This window comes from Mus caroli, chromosome 6, assembly GCF_900094665.2.
Source record: "Mus caroli chromosome 6, CAROLI_EIJ_v1.1, whole genome shotgun sequence".
In the NCBI taxonomy this organism is placed as follows: domain Eukaryota; kingdom Metazoa; phylum Chordata; class Mammalia; order Rodentia; family Muridae; genus Mus; species Mus caroli.
The window spans coordinates 61672013-61695655 of record NC_034575.1 but is presented as its reverse complement, the minus strand read 5'-3'; the positions used below and the strand labels follow the sequence as shown (position 1 = coordinate 61695655).

At 38.9% G+C, this 23643-nt stretch overlaps 1 protein-coding gene across 1 annotated transcript in view; it reads left to right on the top strand.

The window, feature by feature from the left end:
• Nucleotides 1-23397, top strand: part of Il23r (interleukin 23 receptor) — a 68619-nt gene extending 45222 nt beyond the window's left edge. Inside the window, exons 8-11 of the mRNA XM_021165800.1 lie at nucleotides 11758-11844; nucleotides 14736-14838; nucleotides 19694-19784; nucleotides 22327-23397. Of these exons, the coding sequence (XP_021021459.1) occupies nucleotides 11758-11844; nucleotides 14736-14838; nucleotides 19694-19784; nucleotides 22327-22965 (920 nt within the window). The 3' untranslated portion in view covers nucleotides 22966-23397. The remainder of the gene's footprint in view (nucleotides 1-11757; nucleotides 11845-14735; nucleotides 14839-19693; nucleotides 19785-22326) is intronic.
• The last annotated feature ends 246 nt before the right edge of the window (nucleotides 23398-23643 follow it).

Here is a 23643-nt window from a genome sequence, read left to right as displayed (position 1 = left end):
TGTTGTATATTCCTTCTGTGATACATTAAATGAGAAAATGTGAAAATAACAAAGAAAGTAAAAATATTAAAGCTGAAATATTGATTTTCTTCTTTGCAAACACAATGTAAGTTTATTTATTATATGACTTAGAATTATGTACTACTCATGTTATATTTCCTACATACTTACATTTTTCTGATTACTATTGCAATGTGTTCCGGATTGCTTATGTAGTCTACCATGCTGAGTTTTTATGGCCACACATTATTCTTGTTTGTAAATATACTATGACTTAATTAATCACTTCCTTCTCTTTTTTTCTGAGACTTTTTATTTATGTTTGTGGGTGTTTTGCCTGCATGTGTCTGTGTGCCACATGCATACAGTGCCTAAGGAGGCCAGGAGAGGGCATCTGATCCCTTGAAATTGAAGTTAATATGTATGAAACATGGGAATGCTGTGAATATACCCTGCCTCCTCTGGAAGAGCAGGCTCTTAACTGCTGAGCCATCTCTCCACACCCCATTTTCTTATTTAAACAAAATTTCAGCTCCTTCATTTCATCATTATCAATAAGCTTTTTAACACAGATGTACACTTAAACTTTTGTTTCTTATATCTAGAAAAGAATTATTAAATTAAGAGTTAGGAAAATTTGGTGCTGGGAAGATAGCTTGATGAGTAAAGTGCTTGCTGTGCAGAAACAAGGACCCACAAAAAGCCATGAGCAGCAGTGTGTATCTGTAATCCCAGTGGTTGGGTAGGGCAGATCCTAGCCCCTGCCTAGCCAGCCAGTCTAGCCCAATCCATGCGTTCCAGGTTCAATAAAAGATCCATGTCTCAAGGAATTAAGGTGAAGAACAAGAGAAGTAGACACAGAGTGTGAGCCTCAGGCTTCCACATGCATATACATGAAAGAAAGTATCCTCACATACACAAGCACATGCTCATACACACAGCTAAGCATGTACATGTATACACCATTCGCATTATTAAACACACACACACACACACACACACATTACCCATACATAAAGTTAAACACACATATAACATACAGACCATGCACAGATTGAACCTCACATAGTGGAGCAGAGGAGTGTGGGGAGGAAGGGAAGAAGAATAAAGCACATTTTAAGATGTATGTTGTCAAATTGGATTTTTTTTTATTCTATGGGTAATTTGATACTGTAGTTACATCATCCACTCTTACATCTCCTTTCTACCCCCTCTCTCCCTCTAAAATTCATGACCCCTTCTTGTGCAATTATATATTTATAATCTATTGGTGTGTGTGTGTGTGTGTGTGTATCCTACTGAGTCTATTCAGTGTTACACTTATGTATTCTTTGAAGCTGACCATTTGAGATGAATAGCTTACTAGGGGCCTTACCTCAGAAAATACCTAATTCTCCCTCCCTCAAAAACCATTGCTTGCCTGTGGCTCTTCATTTAGGAGTGGGGTCTTGTGAAATTTCCTTAATCCTCACTGGCACATCAACTGGTGTACTGGTTATGCAGGCCTTATTTAGGCAGCCATATTTTTGAGAGACCATGGAAGCAGACCCTGTCTAAAAGAGAGTACCTTGCAGCAGACATCTTGGTTTTCTGGTTCTCACAATCTTTCTCCTCCCGTTTCCACCATGTCTTCTGAGCTTTAGGTATTGGGATTGTGGTGTAGAGATACTAAATGGGACTCTGCTCCCCGTGGTCACCCAGTCTCAGCATTTTAACCAGTGTGGTAGTCTCCATCTGTTTCAAAAGGAAGCTTTTTTATGAGGCCCACAAGCTACACTTACCTGTGTTTCCAAGGATGTGTGTTTAGAACTAGTTAGAAGCTCCACTGACTTAGAAAAATGATAGTTATAGTTGCTAAAAATGTTTTGTAGAAAATCCCTATTAACTTTTTAAAGAGTCCATTAAAAACAGTTTATTATTGTGTTAATTAAACATTATTTATAATGGCAGGGATTATAAGTGTTTAAGGACCTCAGCAAGCAATGGACAAAAAGATCTATACCGTGGAGAAGTTTTACTGTAAAGAGGATAGAAAAGAATAATTACATCACAAATTTCTTTGCCTTATAAGAACAAATACAAATAAAACAAGAAGAATCAATCTACACAGATGAGGATTGACATGATTTGTGACTGAAAAGAAAAAAAAAAAAAAACTCTGTGGCCATGAAATTATTTTGCTTTGCTTGATAATGAAGGTCTTTTTCAACAGCTAAACTCCAAGTAACTAAGAGTTTATTATTAAACAGTTGAAGCAATAATGTCCCTTCCATAGAGGATTTTCCTGATTTATTTTCTAAAATTATGATTTGTATATCACTGGTTTCTAAAATTATATCCAGTTATGCTGCAGACATGTCTTTGTATTGCTGCTCTCTGAAGACAGTCTTTTCCTTGCCTTTAAAGCCTGGTCTTGGGCACTGAGCATAGCTGCACACGCCTATAATCCTATTAAGAGGAGGCAGGAGGATTCTGAGTTCAAGTCCAACCTAAGCTATGTAGTGAGAGCCTGCCCATGAATGAATGAATGAATGAGAAGGACATAAGCAGCCAAATATTGGTCTGAGGCTGAGATATTGGTCCAGTTGTAGAGCACTTGGCTGCTTGGTTTCAGTCCTCAGGACTGCCAACTATAACAATTAAATGTTTAAAAAGGAAACCCACCTCAAAGAGAAACTGAAACAGCTCATTTATAGTAAGAGTTAGATGTCATTTCTCTTTACTTTTACTGGAAATAAAAGCTTTATTTAAAAAAAAGAGAGAGAGAGACCAACCAACTCCTCAGAATAGGGGAAGTTTTTCTGGTTAGACAGTCATTCTCCTTTGTTCTTGCATATTCTCAAGAGGTCAAATAGTAAGACTGGGTGTCTTCAGAATATTAATAATAGCTAACCTTTCTTTGCTATTAGTATGGGTGGGGCACTGTGTAAGCCTTTTACCTATGAATTGTCCTTTACTGCCATAGTCCTATAAAAGCAGCATAATCATTGTTTCCCATGTGGATAAAAGCAACGAGGCCCAAACACTTGCCAGTTTTCTTACAAAACTGGTGAATAACCAAGTCCTGGCTCGCTCAAGCTGTGGATTCCAGAACAGCTGTGCTGTTTGCCTTCCCCAGAGACCTAGGGATGGCCTGCATCAACCCGATCCCAGCCACTTGTCCACACGCTCTGAACATGCCAGTAATAGAACCTTGCCAACAAAGTTTTCTTTTTAATGGAGGGCTCACTATGAAAATGCACAAGTGAGAAAATAAGATGCCATCAACTCCTTCAAACCTTGTCATAACTACATGAGGAAGCAGGCTTAATTTGAAGTGGTCAGAGTGAAACCAAGGGTCTCCAAAACCCTTGAGATGATATAAGAAAGGAAGTGGTAAGGAAGTGGTCTGAAAGACACATGGGAAAGGTAGACATTGTTCAAGGAAGAATAGTCGTGCTCAGTTTATAGTAAGTTTTCCAACTTGTTTCTGTGGAGTAAATTATCTCAAGTACAGTGTTTCTCAGAGTGGGAGCCCTGGGCCAGTTGCTTGGAAATGCCTGCGCTGATCCCAGAACCGAAGTGTAAGAAATAGTGTTCTAAATGACAGACCAACCGTCAAGATAGAGAAGTGCTGGGTGTGGTGGCTACAACCTGTAATTCCAGATGGAGGCATGAGTCTCACCAGGACTTCAAGGACAGGCTGGACATCATAGTGAACTCTAAGCCAGCCTGGAATATATAATGAGACCCATCCTCTCACCCCAACAATAGAGAGAATTACTAGTTAGCATCATCCCAGGTCTAGTTTCCAGCTCTCGATGTTCAGTGTTCACATCTTCTTCTTCGGTTGCTTGGCTAAGAAACAAAGATAACACCATCTAAATGAGACCAAATGCAAGAGAGATGGTACTCAGGACAGAGGTGCCAAATTGAGTTTTCAGGGACTCAAGTGTCTCGCTTATATAAATATAACAAAAGGTGGGCTCCTAAGGCCACATAGTCATCTACTACACACAATCCAGCATTTCTACACATATTTTTAGAATTCTTTGCTCTCCTTTCTAGAATTTATGCTTAGTTTAATGATCTGCTCATGCACACTGGGTTTATCTGGACTCTGCTTGCAAAAGACAGTGTAGGCTTTGCCTCTGAGATCTTTCAGCTAGGTTCAGCTGTATTATGAAAGTGCACTTTGTGGGAAAGCCTGGGCAAGAGTCAACAGCTCTGCAACCTGGTCACTGTTGGAAGTGTTTTTTGTAAGCACTGGCAAGAGGCCTTGGAGGCAAACTGGGGCTCTGCTACTTAGTGTCTTCAATAAAAAACACCTAACATAGATTTAAAAAAACAAACAAACAAACAAATCTGGGAGACACAAGTGTGGAACCATGCTTTAGTAATAACAGGCTTCAGAGGCTGTTTGAGAATCTCAACAATTCTCTCTGGTACTGCCTGACCACTTTCCTGGGAGTCTGCCTACCTGGATGTCCTGGCAGCCTGGGTTCTGCACATGTCTGTGCTCAGGAATGTTGTCCATGGGACCATCTCTGCTACATCTGGTTTCATCTGGCTGTGAGGCCTCAGCGAGACTCAGAACAGCTGAGAGCTTCTAATCCACCAACCTGGACATTTGCTGTAGAAAACCCTGGGGTCTCTAAGCACAGAAAATATCCTAAATGAGAAGGACAATCTGTCAATAATTTGTAACAGACCAATACTGAAAACCAAGTCATTTCCCTGAACACCGCTCTGTTTGTAGAGGCCTCTCTGTAATGGAAAAGGGCTCCAGTTTCATAATCCTTTTATGAAGTTAGAGTGCCAAAGGAAAAGCAGTAATTTCATAATGACTAATTAGTGCTTAAACTGCAACTTTCAGTAGAAGTTTCCCAGAGAAGGCACCCATTTGGACAGTTTTCCAGAAGAAGGCAAGTGTGAGCAAGCTGTGAAACTTCATTTCCCTTTGTTCCTGTGAAGTCACTGGCTGTGGCATCACCAGCTCAACTATTTGGGTGCTCATTAATTCGTCAAGATTCTTAGAGCATAAAGAAGGGGAAAAACATATTAAAAGGATTCAATGTATGTGCTATTAAATGTAATGCAAATTTAGTTATACTGTGCTTTCCAAATTTTTCCCTCATTTATAATTAGAGATTTATCATTCACACATAAAAGATGAATTATAATTTGTAGATTCCTAGTTAATAAACTGTGAAAGAAACAGTGTTCCTTGAAATATGAACCGATTTGTACTTCTTATTGAGGTTTTCTCTTCTGGTAAACCACTGGCTTCTTCCTAATAAATAACAACTCAAGAGTTCTTAAGGGCTAGAGAGATTGCTCAGTGGGTGGGAGTATGAGCTGCTCTTCCAAGGGGCTACTAGACTATTCAGACTTAAGCACTGAGCTCCAGAAGGAGGCTAGAACTTTGAAGAATCTTTGACAAAAGGTAAAATTCTTATCTCTAAAATTTTGACATGCTTTGATTTCCAACCCTCATCTCTATGTGGTCCACATGGCTTGAGGAATTTTCCTGAACAGAGTCTTGTTTTCCTTTCTCTTATTCATTGCCACAACAGGATGCCTTTGTTCATCTTCCTTTTTCTCTGTAAACTTACTTATAGTGGAGGAATGCTTGAATTAAGAGAGTCCCAGGGCAGTGTCTCTGCATACCTAACCATCCTTAATATACATGGATGATATGATCATTGATGCATAAAATAACTCTTGATCTGGCTTAGTCTTCCAAGTGTCATGGTGAGTTTGTTGCTGGTATACCATTGTTTCTTCCTTGGGCTTCTGATGCCTGCCTGATGTTCTATGGTCAGTGTCTTCACTTTACCAGTCAGTATGTAAACGCTAGACCAAATTTTTGCCCTTGGTCTGATGGTACTGAATTCTACCATTACGGGTTTGCCCAGGGATGATTGCACTTAAATGCTGTTACACCGTTGAATTATTAAAATAATATTAGAAAGATAAGGACCGAAAGAAGACATATATATATTTTAAGACAATAGTAAGGATGGAAAAAGAAAATTATCTTTTTCTTTGGCTCTTCTTTCTTTTGGAAAGAAATATCAGAACAACACAGCTGTCAGCTCTAAGTTCTTTTTTTTTTAATTGGTTATTTTCTTTATTTATATTTCAAATGTTATACCCTTTCCCTGTTTCCCTCCCTCCTGGAAACACCCTACCACATCCTCCCTCCCCCTGCTTCTAGAAGGGTGTTCCTCTACCCACTCACTCACTCCCACCTCCCTGCCCTTGATTCCCCTATACTGGGGCATCTTTCGAGCCTTCATAGGGCCAAGGACCTCTCCTTCCATTGATGCGTGACAAGGACATCCTCTGCTACATATGCAGCTGGAGCCATGTGTACTTCTTTGTTGATGGCTTAGACCCTGGGAGTTCTGGGGGATCTGGTTGATTGATATTATTGTTCTTCCTATGGAGTTTCAAACCCCTTCAACTCCTTCAGTCCCTTCTCTGTTAGGGACCCTGCACTCAGTCCAGTGGTTGGCTGCTAACATCCACCTCTGTATTTGTAAGACTCTGGCAGGGCCTCTCAGGAGACAGCCATATCAGGTTCCTTTCAGCATGAGCTTCTTGGCATCCAAATTCGTGTCTGGGTTTGGTAACTATATATGACATGAATCCCCAGGTGGGACAGTCTCTGGGTAGCCTTTCCTTCAGTCTCTGTTCTATACTTTATCTCCATATTTACTCCTGTGAGTATTTTTGTTCTGCTTCTAAGAAGGGCTTCTAAGAAATATCCACACTTTGGTCTTCCTTCTTCTTGGGCTTCATGTGGTCTGTAAATTGTATCCTGGTTATTTGGAGCTTTTGGGCTATTATCCACTTATCAGTGAGAACATACCATGTGCTTTCTTTTGCAATTGGGTTACCTCACTCAGATGATATTTTCTAGTTCTATCCATTTGCCTAAGAACTTCATGAATTCATCATATTTAATAGCTAAGTAGTACTCCATTATGTAAATGTATCTCATTTTCTGTATCCATTCCTCTGTTGAAGGACATCTGAGCTCTTTCTAGTTTCTGGCTATTATAACTGCTACAAACATAGTGGAGCATGTGTCCTTATTATATGTTGGAGCATCTTCTGGGAATATGCTCAGGAGTGGTATAGCTGGGTTCTCAGGTAATACTATGTCCAATTTTCTGAGGAACCGTCAAATTGATTTCCAGGGGGTTTGTACCAGTTTGCATTCCCACCAGCAATGGAGGAGTGTTCCTCTTTCTCCACATCCTCACCAGCATCTGCTGTCACCTGAGTTTTTTATTTTAGCCATTCTGATTGGTGTGAGATCGAATCTCAGTGTGGTTTTGATTTGCATTTCCCTGATGACTAAGGATGTTGAACATTTCTTTAGGTGCTTCTCCGCCATTCGATATTCCTCAGTTGACAATTCGTTGTTTAGCTCTTTAACCCATTTTTTAATAGGGTTATTTGGTTCTCTGGAGTCTAACTTCTTGAATTCTTTGTATATATTGGATATTAGTCCTCTATCAGATGTAGGATTGGTAAAGATATTTTCCCAATCTGTGGGGTGCCTTTTTGTCTTATTGACAGTGTCCTTTGCTTTACAGAAGTTTTGCAATTTTATGAGGTCCCATTTAACACCAATGGCTTGTGCTGATCTAAGTTCTTATAATGCAGTCCTTAGCTGACACAAAGACTGACAAAGGAAGAAGTAAGAAAAACAAACTCATAGATGTTTGTGTTTGTGACAAAAGAAGCCCACTTATAGAAACACTGCCTTGAAAAATATTAGAGATATGGAGCTTGAGGTATATGGGAAATAATCAACAGATAAGAGAAGTATATCCATGTGTAATGACATTTTTCCCAAAGCTAACTATAATAGTAAGAATTTGAAGCCTATTTAAAAGTCCCGCCTAGCAACAGAAAATTTTTGAGGCTTTAATTTATGTAAAACATAGTACTAGTGCTTTAGAAAAACTGTCTCATTGTGGTAGTTTAAATGAGAATGGCCTGAATAGGCTTTTACGTTTGAATGTTTAGTCTCCAGTTATTGGGATTGTTTGTGCATTAGAGGTGTGGCCTCTAAAGGGAGAGGTGAGCCCAGAGCTATCTGACTCTTTCTTTCCTCTCTGTCTCTCCTCTGCACCTGCAACTTGCAGGTCAGATGTGAGCACTCAGCTACTATTCTAAGATCCACACCTGGCTGCCTGCCACCGTAGTTCCCATAATGAGACTCTCTGACACTGTGGGCAACTCCTCAGTTAAATGGTTTCTTTTATAAGCTGCCTTGATGGTGGTGTCCCTTCACAGCAATAGAACAGTAACCAAGACATAAAAATTCCTGAGCGAAGCACGGCTGATTTCCAGTTTTACTGGGAAGATCACAAGTCACAAGGAAAATTAACAATTTGTCTGGGATTATGTAATTCCAACTCGTGGAGTTATGTCAATAGTTTGCATTCAAAAAAGTTTCCCAACAGGATTGTGATTGAACTGATACTGTATTGTATGATCATGATCAGTATTAAGAAACCATAATTGTGTTTTGAGTAATTGTAATGCGGAACTGCTCGTTGTATAATGCTGAATGAAAAAGACACATGGTGACATTGTCCAAGCATATGGTCTCCAATAGGATACTGATGTGGGAACAATACTTAATAACTATTACAATAAGTGTCTCTACGTTTTGAAATCCTGTATGCTCTTCATAATCTTCCTTAATTTCCACGCCTCCTATAATTAGTGTGTTTATTGAATGATCAAGAAAAACATCTGGAGAAAATAACCAGACGGCTGAAGATTGAAGTATTCACTGCTCAGTGCTCTAACTCCATAATACACACTGTGCTGTGATCAAGAGCCCTGTGAGGCCAGGCAGTGCTAAGACACTGTGACTTGTTCCCAGAGAAGCAAAGCTTTCTCTTTTGGAGCCAGACTGCTGGTGGGTCCACCACCCTGAACTGTCTTGATGCAAAAGTTAAGCTCATGAGACTAGTGACCAGTACAAAGTAAATCTAAAAACTAGGCAAGAAGTTCCACTCTTCAACTGCCATGTAGGTGACATTAGTAAGTCAGTGGCCGTGTCTAAGTCTTCTTTCAATCATTCAGTAAACAGAATGCTTAGTTATGTTGAAATTTTGCACATGATTGTGAAGCTCAGCAGAGAGCATGTGAGGGCCACTATGTCACCTGAAAGACATTGGAAGGCACTGAATAGTTGCTTCACAGCGATGACAGTTTACCAGAGGGGAACAGAGAGTGAACAGCCAAGGAGATCATTTGGCACCAAACACTAAAAAACAAATAAAATACATTTTCCCAAAACCAGTCCTTTGGAGTAGATTTGGTTAATTTAGCCTGGTATTTGTTGGGCTAAATAGTATATCTATGCTCTGCTTTTTGCCTAAGGATAAGGAACTATTCTTACTGAAAACAATCTAACTTCTTTCCAGACACACTGTCTTCTAGGAAGATCACTCTTATTTTCCATGTCAGTATCTGTAAACTACATCAAAAAATCTTTCCAAATTAGAAATTATCTGGGTTTCTGAATATCCTTAAATATATCCTGTGAAAATACACGAGTCATCCAGTGTAACACTCTACTGAAGGGCAGAATTATCCCACTATTAGCAGAATCCCACAGGTAATAAAGAAATAACAGAGATAGCATGAGATTTTTCCAGCTTGTTAGCTATGGCCTGGTGATTAAAGCTGACATAAACAATGTTTTACACCTGTGAAAGGGTCTATGTGTGTGGCTTCCTATTTGTGAGTGCTTTCATGTGTTAAAATACCTAAAAGTACTAAAAATACTAATAGCTGGTGAATTAAGAGGGCAGAGTTGGGTTATTTTTATTTCACACTTCTGTTTCCTGTTACAATACCTTCACCATAACTTTTGCTTTTATAATAAAAAAAAAAGAAATTTAAGTATGATTTATAAAGAAACCAACAAGCCACGTGGTGGCAGTATAACATGGCAAACATGTGGCTTCATTTCAGTCCTATGCTAAAAGAAAATTGTCATAGACGATTTCTTCTCTAATAGTTCTGTTTGTAAGTTATTTTATTCAGATATCTAATTCTTGGTAAAATTACCCTCTCACAATTAAGCACTTCTTTTAAATGACTAATTTAATTTAAATGTGTGTAACTCATTGATTTGAAGCTATGATAACAGACTCCAAAGGAAAATTGTATCTACTCATTAAGACTAATAAATGTGAAATATAGTTGTTTCCATATCATATAAGTCAATAACCCATAAACTTTTCATTGCCAGAGCAACTGAAGTTTATACAACAAAATTATATTATATTGTAATAAAAAGCACAATTTATTATTTTTAAATAAAAATGTTAGTTTTCAAATAATAAAAGTAAAAATAAAAATAACATCCATGTATGTTGTAAACCTCTGCCTTTGCCAAAGAGAAAATTATTCTGCATTTTAATGTTGTATTATTTCTGCTTTTAAAATTCTGAAAGCATGTAGCTGCAAGTCCTTCTTGAGTAGTGAGAATTACCACTGCTCTCCTACGGGAGCAAACCTGGCTGCTGGCCATGACTATGTAACCTTCACCACTTAGAATTTAGTAGAATTACTTGCTAGGGATCAGAAGAGACTTAGCAAATTTTGAGAAGCTCAAAACAATTTCTGATTGCCATAACTTACAGGAAATACTTTCCTCTTTCTGTCAAAACACAAGAGAGCCCTGACAGTTTCCTGATGCTTTCATCTTCTAAAATCCCCAGTTTACAGAAAACCTGCCCTTATGTTGCCAGCATACAATTAACTTTTTCAAATCATTCTAGAGGTCCATATAGGAATTTTTTATTTGAACATATGTTGTCCATTTTTTAAACAAGTATCCCATGAACCACACTTTATCCCATAAGCCTTGACAACAGGAACAGCTCGAGCTGTGTAAGACACTTTTTCAGAAGGTTGAGTTTGAAAAGTGACACTGGAGTAGCTGAATAGCTGGGATCTGAGGGATGCTGGACTTAGATCCTCCTTCAGAGCTGTCTTCTGCCAAGGCTGAAGACTGTGTCCATGAAGTCACATTTGGCTGCTTTCCATGATTAGGAAGCAGGAGATGGGCGAGCTTACTCTGAAATGCTTTTGAATTCAGACTTAAAGTAAATTAACTGCCAAGCCTTCTTACCACACCCAATTCTGAAGCTTTCATTACTGGAGCCCTGAAAGTGTAATGGCTAGACAGAGCTGGCCAAGAACCCCAGGAACAGGAAAGCAGAAGAGAAGAATTCTTAGTGACATCTCACCTCTATATTGCAACCCAAAATATCCACTTACAAAAAAGTTCATCTTAGTGCAGCCAAACCAGAGCCTGTCCAAAGGCAGAGGTGACACAACTTAAACCNTCAAAGAAACTTAGGTTTCTTAGCATCACCAATTTGAAGAAACCAAGCATGGACAAGTTATTGTGCATTTTTGTGGCTGGGTGGAATTTTTATCTTGGTATTGTCTTAGTATTTGTTGCCTAGAAACCAAGAGAAATTGCTAGCCACATTGGTATTTTAAAGCCTGGTGTAGTTTTTAACTGTCCATGCAGAAGTTCCTCTTTTGAGATGTAGTCACTGAAAAGGAAATAAGAAAATGTACACATTTGAGACCTAACTTTATTTCACCCTCTGAACCTATTAGAATGACTAAGTTTAATCATTTCCAATCAAGAGAAGACTGTCTCGGGAGAATGAGCCATCTGAATGCTAAGACTTAAAATGCTGACACTCTTGTTTCAAGTTTCCCAGGTTACAGCAAAATCATCCCACGAACCTCAGAAGATTGAGATGCTCAGTGCTACAATCTTCAGAGGACATCCTGCTTCAGGTAAACATATGCACACACTCACACTCTCCAGTGTGTGTGTGCAAACACACACACACATTTATGTATCTATCTATATATGTATGTATGTACACATGTATATTCACTGAGGTCTCCTCAGTTCCTCAGCAGATAACTTCCACACCAAAACTAATGTGTCAGCATTTCTTAGAAAAACAACAACCAGCTACTTTCTATGGGAAAATACTTGATTAGATTCAAAATGTGCTTACACTGAGTGCAAGCAATCGTTCAGAGGTGCCTGTCTGCTGTGGTAGTGAGGTGATTACATTGTCATTTCAGTAGGCTCTGGGTCTCAAGTCCCAAAAATGTCTTTTTAAAAATATACCACCTACCCACCATGTGCTAGGATTATATATACATCATCTGTCAAACTCAAGAGCAACATGTTGAGATAAACGCCATGAATCTACTTCATAGATGGGGAAGCTGAAATTCAGGAAGGTTGAAAAATATTCAAATGTACAAAGCTATTAGAAATAACGCAAATATTACTTTTGTGATTTCCTTTCATTTGTTTGGGTTTTCTTTTATTTTTCAAGACAAGATCTCACACTATAGCCCAGTTCCAAAATGTCCTACAATTTAGAGCAAGCCTCCTTTTTTTTTTTTTTTTTTTTTTTTTGAGACAGGGTTTCTCTGTGTAGCCCTGGCTATCCTGGAACTCACTTTGTAGACCAGACTGGCCTAGAACTCAGAAATCCACCTGCCTCTGCCTCCCGAGTGCTGGGATTAAAAGCATGCACCACCATGCCCGGTCACAGCAAGCCTCCGTCTCAGCTTTCCAAATGCTGGGATTATGAGACACCACATTCAGCTCTATTCTTTTAAGTACACAAGTCTGTGCTCTTTCTCTTGATGAACCAGCTCCCACTTTGTTTGCTAGTATGGCTTGGTATTTTTTTTTTTATTTATGAACACATCTAAATGTTTCAAGCATGTAAAAATATTAGATAAAACTTTACAGTGGGCAAATTTAACTAATCCTAAATTGAAATTTGCCATTGAAAAACTTGAAGCCTGACTATTTCACTAGTAAACTGTTTACTTCCCAGCACATAAATCTAACAGGTCTTAAAGAAGAAACTTTCAGGTCATATTGATATTTTTGCACGTTTGATAATTTATTCAACCAATGTGTGTTAAGCAACTATGTACCAGCTACTGTACTGGGTAATGAGAAATTAGTAATGAAACAAATGGAAAAAACTGGACATAGTGGTATGTGCCTATAATTCTGGCAATAAGGAGGTAGAAGCAGAAAGCAATAGTCAAAACCTAAGATACATAGCAAGTTAGAAGCCAAGCTGGGCTACATGAGACCTTGTCAAAGAAGTGGGAATGGAGGGATGGAGAGAGGAGGGAGTGAGGGAGTGAAGGAGGAAGGGAAAGGGAAATACAATGAAAGAAAGAAAAAAAGAGAGAGAGAAAGAAAGAGAGAGAGAAGAAAAGAAAAGCATTTGTCTTCATAAAGCTTCTACTCTTGATAGATAGGTGAGAAAAACTATTAACAAAACAACAAAATGTTACATGTTGCCAAAAAAAACATGAAGCAGGAAAAGACAACCCCATACAGATTCCTAATTGTAGACATGCACATTGAAATTTCTGTGAAAATTTTCAAGGCTGGAGACTCACTGCTGCTCCATTAGATAGACAGTACTGTGTCTTATGAAAAGTAAGATGTGAATCTCAACAAGCTTGTAATTATTCCCCAAGGTCATTGAGCTGATGAATGTCAGAGTTCAATTTGGCTCTTGGTCCCTCCTATCTCCTTACACCATTTCTCCAGGCACCCTGTATCTTGATAATCCTTTCTCTAATTCTAAGCTCTAATGCTCAAGGGTGTGCAGCAACTTGTAGCCTCATTAGTTGCTTAGAATGTTCAATAATAATTCTTTGGCCCTAGGAAAAATATGAATTCCCTACTCTGTGAGAGTTTGAAACAGACTAAAGTTCACAGGCCCCTGTCTGGCAGATGAGTTTAAAGATGAGAAAAGGCAGCCTGGAGACATCCAGGTGAATGGAGCAGAGAAGTGACTAGTGTGGGGCCAGTAGCTCCCAGTGCTAATCATTTAAAAAAAAAAGTGGGAAAGGGAGATAGGGATGGAAGAAGAAAGGAAAGAAGGCAGCTACTCAGCATGGCCCCACCACAAGTTCCAAACTGATAAGTCACATCTAAAGTATCTTCTAGATGTAAAAATATTGAGGTTATTTTCCTCTGTTCCAGGGAGAAAATGTGATAAGCCTATGAATAACACATGTTGGATAAACTATACTGGGAGATCTAAAGAGATTAATTCAACTTCAGAATGTAAAAAGGGTGGGTTTTTTAGAAGGGTGAAAGACGTAGCAATTTTTATTTCTTTCTTACAGCATATATTATTCTAAGTAGAACTACTGCTTTCTCATAGGTAAAGTTTCATTTTGAAGAATGATAAGAAGTCACAGATAAATTTTGCCTCACAGAAAAGGCTACAAAAATGATATAGTTGTGACTTTAGCAGTCTTAGACATTGTCACAGCAGTTGGGAATTCTCAGCTGTCAGACAAACCCAATGAGGTTTCTCACGACACATACTCACACAAGACATGTCTGTGAATTGGCCACACTTGCTGAAGATGCACTTCTAGAAACCCACTAACCTCAAATGGATGTGGTCCAATTTCCTCACACAGAAGATGGTTTCCTGGGGTATACAGTCAGGCAATCTGGAAAGGCAATCACTTTGTAGTCCTAGGTGAAGGTAGACTCTGCTTCCCTTCCCTTTGAGATCAGTGACTGTCACTTTAAACAGGGTACAGAGAACGCTGACATGGTCATCTCATGGACAGTAATGCTCAGTTAAAATTACTTTTCTTTCCTTTATTAGGTAATCATCAAGACATTGGACTTTTGTCGGGAATGGTCTTCTTGGCCATCATGTTGCCGATTTTTTCTCTGATTGGGATATTTAACAGATCACTTCGAATAGGGTAGGTTTCTATAGTTTCTGGTTCCTGGTTTAGGCCATATACACGTACTATCAAAGTGTACTCAATTCAATTATTTACTAAAAAAAAAAAGACACCTTAACATCTTTATTTTGAAAAAGAGAAATTATTGTGCATGTATAATGTGTGACTAGGAGAATATGCATGTGCCACAGGGTGTGCATGGAAATCCCAGGACAGCTTTGTGGAGTTGGTTCTCTCTACCTTTATGTGCATTTCAGGAATTAAATGCAGATATATCATCAGGTTTCGACAGCGAGATCTTTACCAGCTGAGCCATCTCACCAGTCCTGAAAATGGAAAGTTAAAGGACAGATATTTAATAAATGCCTATCCTTGTCACCTTTTCACATATCATTCAGTTAATCCTCAAAATAATTTCATCAGAAAAGCTCTCTGTCCCATATTACAGATGAACAAATGAAGGCTTAGAAAAAAAGGTTGACTCCTCCACCCAAGGGCCTCAAGCACTCATCAAGGAGAGACAGTAGATATCAATTTCCATGTTCTCTTCTTCTAACACAGCACTAACATTGTACTAGGCATTATCCACAGTGTCTGGATTCTTCCCAGTGACCACAGCCTGCCTTAACCTCTATCCAAACAAAATAGCTAAGTCAGTGTGAAAACAAGTGGGGCTGTTTGAATTTGTCACTCTATTACCAACTATGTTGATGTTTATGAGTTTAGCTTCAATGTCTCTTCTATTTTAAAACTATTTTAACAATTCCACGAAAGTATATAGTGTATTTTGATGGAACTCCCTCTCTTATTTCCCCATTTGCTTTCCACTTAGTTTAATTGGAGTTGCTTGCATGTGCACAGATGTAGACTTGTTTACTAAATCATCATTAAAGAAAAATGATTTCCCCTGGCCCAGTAGCCATCACCTGCCAATAGCGCCTCAGCTAGGGATGAGAATCATGTGCCCGTCCCTTGTGTATACTGGGATACTTACTGATTAAATCTTGTACAGGTCTCATGCAGGTAACCACATTTGGTATGAGTTTGTTGTCTTCTAAAGATACTGTTACACACCACTCCTTCTAGCCTCAGGCTCTTACATACTTTCTGTCCGTTCTGTCATGCTTTCTTGAGACTTGCAAGTTGAAGGTGTTACAGATGGTCCAATCAGGTTGATCATTAAATAGTTACTTCTCAGGATTTTGACTAGTTATAAGTCTTTAAATTGACTGCTGCTTGGCCAATCAGAAATTGGAAACCCATTCTTTTCTTTCTTGCTTTCTTGCTTGCTTCCTTCCTTCCTTTGTCATCACTAGTTCCATGAGATAATTTTTCATCAAAATGTATAATCAAAATACATATTTTAAGCAAGCTAGTCTATAAGTTGTACCAACCTAATATGTGCATAGGCTTTTCCCACAGAACTTAAGTAATATTTCAAATTTTAAATTAAATACTAATAAGCATAACCCTAGTAGCTTTTCAAAATGGACAAACTAGCTTGTCATTTTGCTTGGGGTGTATTAAAATGTAATTATTTATGAAGATCCTTGAAATGTCTTAATGTTCAAATAATGTCTATAAAAAAGTTAGCACTTATATCATCAGCCAAAGATATTCTATATATTTTGAAATTTTAAGTAATAATCATCTCATTACTATAATTACTGTAACCCAAAAGCTTTTAGTTAGCAATAATACATAAGAAAATAGAACAATTCATGAAAAATGTAATTGTTTACATTCTAATTTTAAGAAGGTATAAAGGGTTGTGGGGAAATAGCCTTTCAGTACAGCACTTGATTTGCAAGCAGAGGAACTTAAGTTAGAGCCCTAGAACCCAAGCTGACAAAAGCTACATGTAGGGAGTTACTTATGATAATCCCAGTGCTGGGAAAGCAGAAACAGGCAGAGGTGTGGGGCTCACTTGTCAAGCTCTAGGCAATGGTAGGACCCTGATTTAAAATAAGGCAGATAGCATCTAAGGAATGACACCAAAGGTTGTCATCAGGCATTCACATGTACATATATCCACATAGCCACATGAAAATACACATGCATATGCAAAATAGAAAGAAGAAATACTTCCAATATAAGTATTTAACATACATGCAGATACTGGGTTTTTTCTTTTTCTTTTCATTGGGAGCTTTGAACTCCCATTTTTTATTTTAATTAGGTATTTTCTTCATTTACATTTCCAATGCTATCCCAAAAGTCCCCCATACCTCCCACCACTCCCCTACCCACCCACTCCCACTTCTTGGCCCTGGCGTTCCCCTGTACTGAGGCATATAAAGTTTTCAAGACAAGTGGGTCTCTCTTTCCACTGATGGCCAACTAGGTCATCTTCTGATACATATGCAGCTAAAGACACGAGCTCCGGGGGGTACTGGTTAGTTCATATTGTTGTTCCACCTATAGGGTTGCAGACCCCTTCAGCTCCTTGGGTACTTTCTCTAGCTCCTCCATTGGGGGCCCTGTGATCCATCCAATAGCTGACTGTGAGCATCCACTTCTGTGTTTGCTAAGCCCTGGCATACACTCTCAAGAGACAGCTATATCAGGGTCCTATCAGCAAAATCTTGCTAGTGTATGCAATGGTGACAGCGTTTGGAGGCTGATTATGGGATGGATCCCCAGGTATGGCAGTCTCTAGATGGTGTATCCTTTCGTCTCAGCTCCAAACTTTGTCTCTGTAACTCCTTTCATGGGTGTTTTGTTCCCAATTCTAAGAAGGGGCAAAGTGTCCACACTTTGGTCTTCGTCCTTCTTGAGTTTCATGTGTTTTGCAAAGATACTGTTATTTAATACAATTAAACATTACTGATACAAGACTATTATTAGAATCAGAACTAAAATGGAGGCCAAAAATCACATTTTAAATATGTACAGATTATACACGTTAGAGAATAAGACCAAGCTACCACCCAATATCCTTGGATGAAAATATCCTCCTAAGATTTATCACTATCTAAAATGGACATATGCCAATAACATTTTTTGAAGAAGCAAAAAAGTTACCTTGCTGATGGCACTCATGAATCAATCAAAAATATGAAAAATCCATTGAAAAAGAAATAACCTACATAAATATGAAATAAAAATAATGTAGAAAAACAAAACAAAAAGACCAAGTTACCCATAATGCATCAGTGTCACATTAAGGAAAGAACTAAAAGCACTTCCCTTGGAGTCATTTACCAAGAAGGAACAAGTCCAGATCTGAATCCTCTGCTTTATGCTTCTGCTACCTTTGGTTCTCATCTGTCTGTTGTATGAGTCTGAACCTGTACCTGCTTGAAGGCTGTCTTGTGGCTCTGTCTGTCTATGTTTCTGTGTGTATTTATCCCGTTGAATATCTGTCTATCTAAGAATGCTGTGTCTGTCCCTTTCAAGGGGCTTCACTCTTTATTTATTGAGCAGAACAGAAAGCATCACATGAGGAGGAGTGGGATACTCTACAGAAATCTCTAACAGTTTTATAAGGGATTAAGTCCAACTGACACCAACTGATCCCAACTGACCCAGAAAACAAATACCATTGTTTATCATCCAGTGTCCATACATGATTGCTTTCAACCTTTATAGTAGATTTCAGTAAGTGGCTTTCAACTTCTGTAGTTCCTGGTTTAAGCAAATAATACACATGCAGTATCTGGGTCAGGGAATGGTACGTAATTTAAGATTATAGCCATGCATTACCTTAGGTTGTAAATGTTGATTGCATGGGAAATCCCAGGCAAGTAAAGTCAACTGCTACATTGTACTCTTAAAGGCAGGTTAAACAAGCTGAGGACACAGTAGATTAGTAGTCTTAAGTCATAGGTGACCTAGAGGTGTATTTTTAATTCTGGTTGTGAAATCCAGCAAAAGTTCCAGTCCTTTACAATGAAAGATATTTTCAGAATATTGTATCACCACACAAATATAATGAAACTAAGAGTAGATAAATTTTAAAAATATACATAAAAAAATCACTGTATACCGCATCAGAATGCTATGTAAAAACATCCTAGTAGCATCAAGTCATTATCTTGGTCTAATTATAAGCATAAAAAGAATATGGGTTAATTTTTAAAACTGAGTCATAAAAATTGTATAAATATATGTAAAGAAATCATTTTTCCCTGATGCCAATCAAAGTCAAAGTTCACTCAGCCATTTTGGTTGTTATTTAATAAATGTGTTTAGAGATCCTGTTAAAACAAGAGCAGGTCTTACTTGTTTTTCCCCAGGCTCCTCATGTGTAAAACCATACCTCAGGTCAGTGTGGTCTTCTCTACATCCCGGGTACAACCTGTTTGCACAATGTAGTTTGCTCAGTCAAAGTAGAAGGTGCTTTTATACACAAAGATAGCACCAAGAGGAACTTTTTACAAGATATCAAATCGGCTTCTTACTGAATGCTTATTAAGAAAACGATGGAAGCCTTTGCTTCATAGGCTAAGTTGTACTCCATTTTAACTCCATTCATTGCCTATGGTTGCCTGCACCAATTTAAAAGAAATGTTCCAAGAAAGTGTGATGATCATGTGTTTAATTTCAACACTTAGGAGGCAGAGACAGGGGGTTCTCTGAGTTCAAGACGAGCTTGGCCTACAGAGCAAGTTCCAGGACAGCCAGGGCTACACAGTGAAAGTCTGTCTCAAGAAAACCAAAAAGGAAAGGAAGGAAGGAAGGAAGGAAGGAAGGAAGGAAGGAAGGAAGGAAGGAAGGAAGGGGGAGAAAGAGAGAGAGAGGAAGAGAGAGGAGGAGGGAGGAAGAGGGAGGGAGGGAGGAAGAGAGGGAGGAAGGAAGGAAGGAAGGAAGGAAGGAAGGAAGGAAGGAAGGAAGGAAGGAGCTGCTTCTAACGTATCTTTTTGTTTTCTAGAATTAAAAGAAAAGTTTTACTGATGATCCCAAAGTGGCTTTATGAAGATATTCCTAATATGGAAAATAGCAATGTTGCAAAATTATTACAGGTAATCAAACAGCACCAAACAGAAACTGATTGGTGTCCAGTGTGATGGGGTGTGCCAATAAAACTAGCATAGGGAAGGCTGAAGCAGGAGGAGGATGATTTCAAGGCCAACCAGAGCTACATAATGAGACCTTGTCAAACAAATAAGCAGGGGCTGGAGAGGCAGTGCAGTGGTTAAGAATATCTGTTGCTCTTGCAGAGGACTAAGGTTCAATTCCTAGAACTGACATGGTGGCCCATAGCCATCCATAACTCTAGTTCCAGAGGATTCAATGCCATTTTCTGACCTCCACTGTACTATATACACACATAATGAACACACATATATGCAAGCAAAACATTCATACATATAAAATAAATAAATCTATAAATAAACAGTAAACAACAACAAAATATCCATAATTAAAATATCAGTTAGGACCAAGAAGAGTTCAGTCTGGTCATTAGAATGTCTATGTATATGTATGTGTATGTGTATATGTATACATATATGTATGTATATTTTTTCCAGGAAAAGAGGAGTTCACAGGACAGCCTAGGGATGCTAGGCAGTTGGGAGAAGCTTTGACAGCTACAAAGCAGAGAGAAGAATATGGAAAGATAAGAACTTTCACAAGAGAAAAAATATTCTGGGAAGGAGGGTGATGTGAACTCAAGTACTGAAGGGACTCTTGTGTTAACTTCTTATCCCAATAAGCCTGTATAAAAAAAAAAACCCACACAACCCAGTCATTATATTTATAATCTATATGCCTAGATTGTACAGAACTATCACTGTACTAATCTATTCCCCAGCAATGAGACTATTTGCAGCTTCTCCAGGCCCTGTGGTTCTGCTCCATCCTCCTTCCACCTCCTCTTCCCCCAACTCTGCCTTGTCCTCCTCCCTCTCTGAGACCCACCTTCCATTGCCCAATCATCAGCTTCCACCTTTATTTAGCCAATTAGAATGGGGAGAAGGCCAAATGAGATCACCTGAGTATGTGATCTACTCCTCTTCAGGGCCAGCACCTCTTAATGAAGCTGAATTAACATCAAAATACAAACAGCACCAAGGCAACCCACAACATTTCCACCTATTTGTCCAATTAAAAGGCTCCCTTTTTCAGATATAAATTGAGCATAACCATAGCAATTATGTAAACTATATAGTGTGATATATAATTAACATCTAGGCTATCAGTTTGTCAATTACTCTACCACCTATCCTAACAATTTTATATTTGAGTTATATTTTGATTTTAGCTTGGGCAGACCAGACCTATTTATGTGGCTCTGCTTAAAGTTGGGTGAGCCCACTGCCTTAGTTAGCTGTCTGTTGCTATGAATAAACACTATGACTAAAAGCAACTTGGGGAGGAAAGAGATCATCTTATGGCTGGCCATCTATCACCCAGGGAAGGAAGGGCAAGATATTGATGCAGGAACTGATGCAGAAGCCATGGAGGAGTGCTGCTTGCTGGTTTGCTTTCTATAACCTGTTCAGTCTGCTTTCTTATAGCACCCAGGACTACCAACCAGCTCAGGGGTAGCACTGCCTACAATGATCTAGTCTCTCCCACATCAATCATCATCAAGAAAATGCACCACAGACTTGCCCACAGGCCAATCTATGGCTACACTGTCTCACTCCTCTTCCAAAATAACCTTGTGTCACATTGACAAAAACTAGTCAACACAATAATAAATGTAGTCTAGATACACATCATTTGAATGAAGGATTTTCAGGATAAAATAAAAATAAACAAATAAAAACTTTAAAAAAAGGTTTTAACCAAGAAATATGCTTAAGACATGGATTATCCTTTTTTTTGCATAAAATTTATTTTTATTAGGTATTTATTTCATTTACATTTCCAATGCTATCCCAAAAGTCCCCCACACCCTCCCCCACCCACCCACTCCCACTTCTTGGCCCTGGCGTTCCCCTGTACTGAGGCATATAAATTTGCACCATCAATGGTCCTCTCTTTCCACTGATGGCCAATTAGGCCATCTTCTGATACATATGCAGCTAGAGACACGAGCTCTGGGGTACTGGTTAGTTCATATTGTTGTTCCACCTATAGGGTTGCAGACCCCTTCAGCTCCTTGGGTACTTTCTCTAGCTCCTCCACTGGGGGCCCTGTGATCCATCCACTAGCTGACTGTGAGCATCCACTTCTGTGTTTGCTAGGCCCCGGCATAGCCAAGAGACAGCTATATCAGGGTCCTTTCAGCAAAATCTTGCTAGTGTATGCAATAGTGTCAGCGTTTGGAAGCTGATTATGGGATGGATCCCCAGGTATGGCAGTCTCTAGATGGTCCATCCTTTTGTCTCAGCTAGACATGGATTATTTTTAATTCTCTCTTTGTGAGACCTACGTAAAGATTTAGAACAAACCAAAAGGGCAGAAGGAGGAAATCATCCAGGAGATAAACACTCAGATAAAGGGAAAAGGAAACGAAAGTTGGAGAAAGAAAGTTTCAGCTCTTTTAAATAATTTTGGGGGTTTTGGTGGTGATGGGTTGCCTGTAAAATGAAGTAATGTTTTTCCCCCTAGGAAAAAGGTGTATTTGAGAATGATAATGCCAGTGAGCAGGCCCTGTATGTGGATCCTGTCCTTACAGAGATAAGTGAAATCTCTCCCCTGGAACACAAACCCACAGATTACAAAGAAGAAAGGCTCACAGGACTCCTTGAGACAAGAGACTGTCCTCTAGGAATGCTGTCTACCAGTTCTTCTGTTGTGTATATTCCTGATCTCAACACTGGATACAAACCCCAGGTTTCAAATGTTCCTCCTGGAGGAAACCATTTCATTAACAGAGATGAAAGAGACCCTACATCCCTTGAGACCACAGATGACCACTTTGCCAGATTGAAAACATATCCCAACTTCCAATTTTCTGCTTCAAGTATGGCTTTACTAAACAAAACACTAATTCTTGATGAATTGTGCCTCGTTTTAAATCAAGGAGAATTCAATTCTCTTGACATAAAAAACTCAAGACAGGAGGAAACCAGCATCATTTTGCAAAATGACTCACCCAGTGAAACTATCCCAGCGCAGACTCTGCTGTCTGATGAATTTGTCTCCTGTTTGGCAATTGGGAATGAAGACTTGCCGTCTATTAATTCTTACTTTCCACAGAACGTTTTCGAAAGCCATTTCAGTAGGATTTCACTCTTGCAAAAGTAGACTATGCCATCAAAGTCAAGGTGAGAAGCTGCCTTTCCACTGCAAGCCAAAACTTCCCTCAAAAGAAGTATAAGTACACTGCCATGACTCCAGGATGGAACTTACCTCACTGGCAAAACAAAGCAAAACAAAAACAATGAGGCTGTGCTTGTATGCTTGTTTGCTCATTTGTTGGTTTTCATCTCATTTTAGTATCCCCACTTGAGACAGGAGGTCACAAGCCCAAATGGACTAACTCACTATATATTTGAGGATGGCTGGACTCCTGGTTTTCCTGCCTCTTCTTCCCAAGTGCTAGGATTAAAGATGTGTGCCACCAGGGCTATTTCTTTCCTACTTCTGTCATTAAATGGTACAGTACAGCTCAGTTTGTACAAAGGATAAATCGTGCAGAATGCATAGTAGTGAAATAAATGTAGAAAATGGGTCATTAAAATCAAAACACAAATATTTCCTTGCAAAGGCAGAAACAAGTTTAATTTTCATCTAATACTTAAAATTCTCCTGAGTAGGTAAGATCTAAAACCAAACTACAGAACAAGTAAAGGCAGGAACAGAGACTAGAAGCTCATTAACATACTTGCTTATTGTTCTTTCACTACTTTCATTGTTTTAGATTAAAAGATTTTACAACAGTAGTGGTGAGACCCATGGGCTTCCTTTCTCCACTGAAGTTAG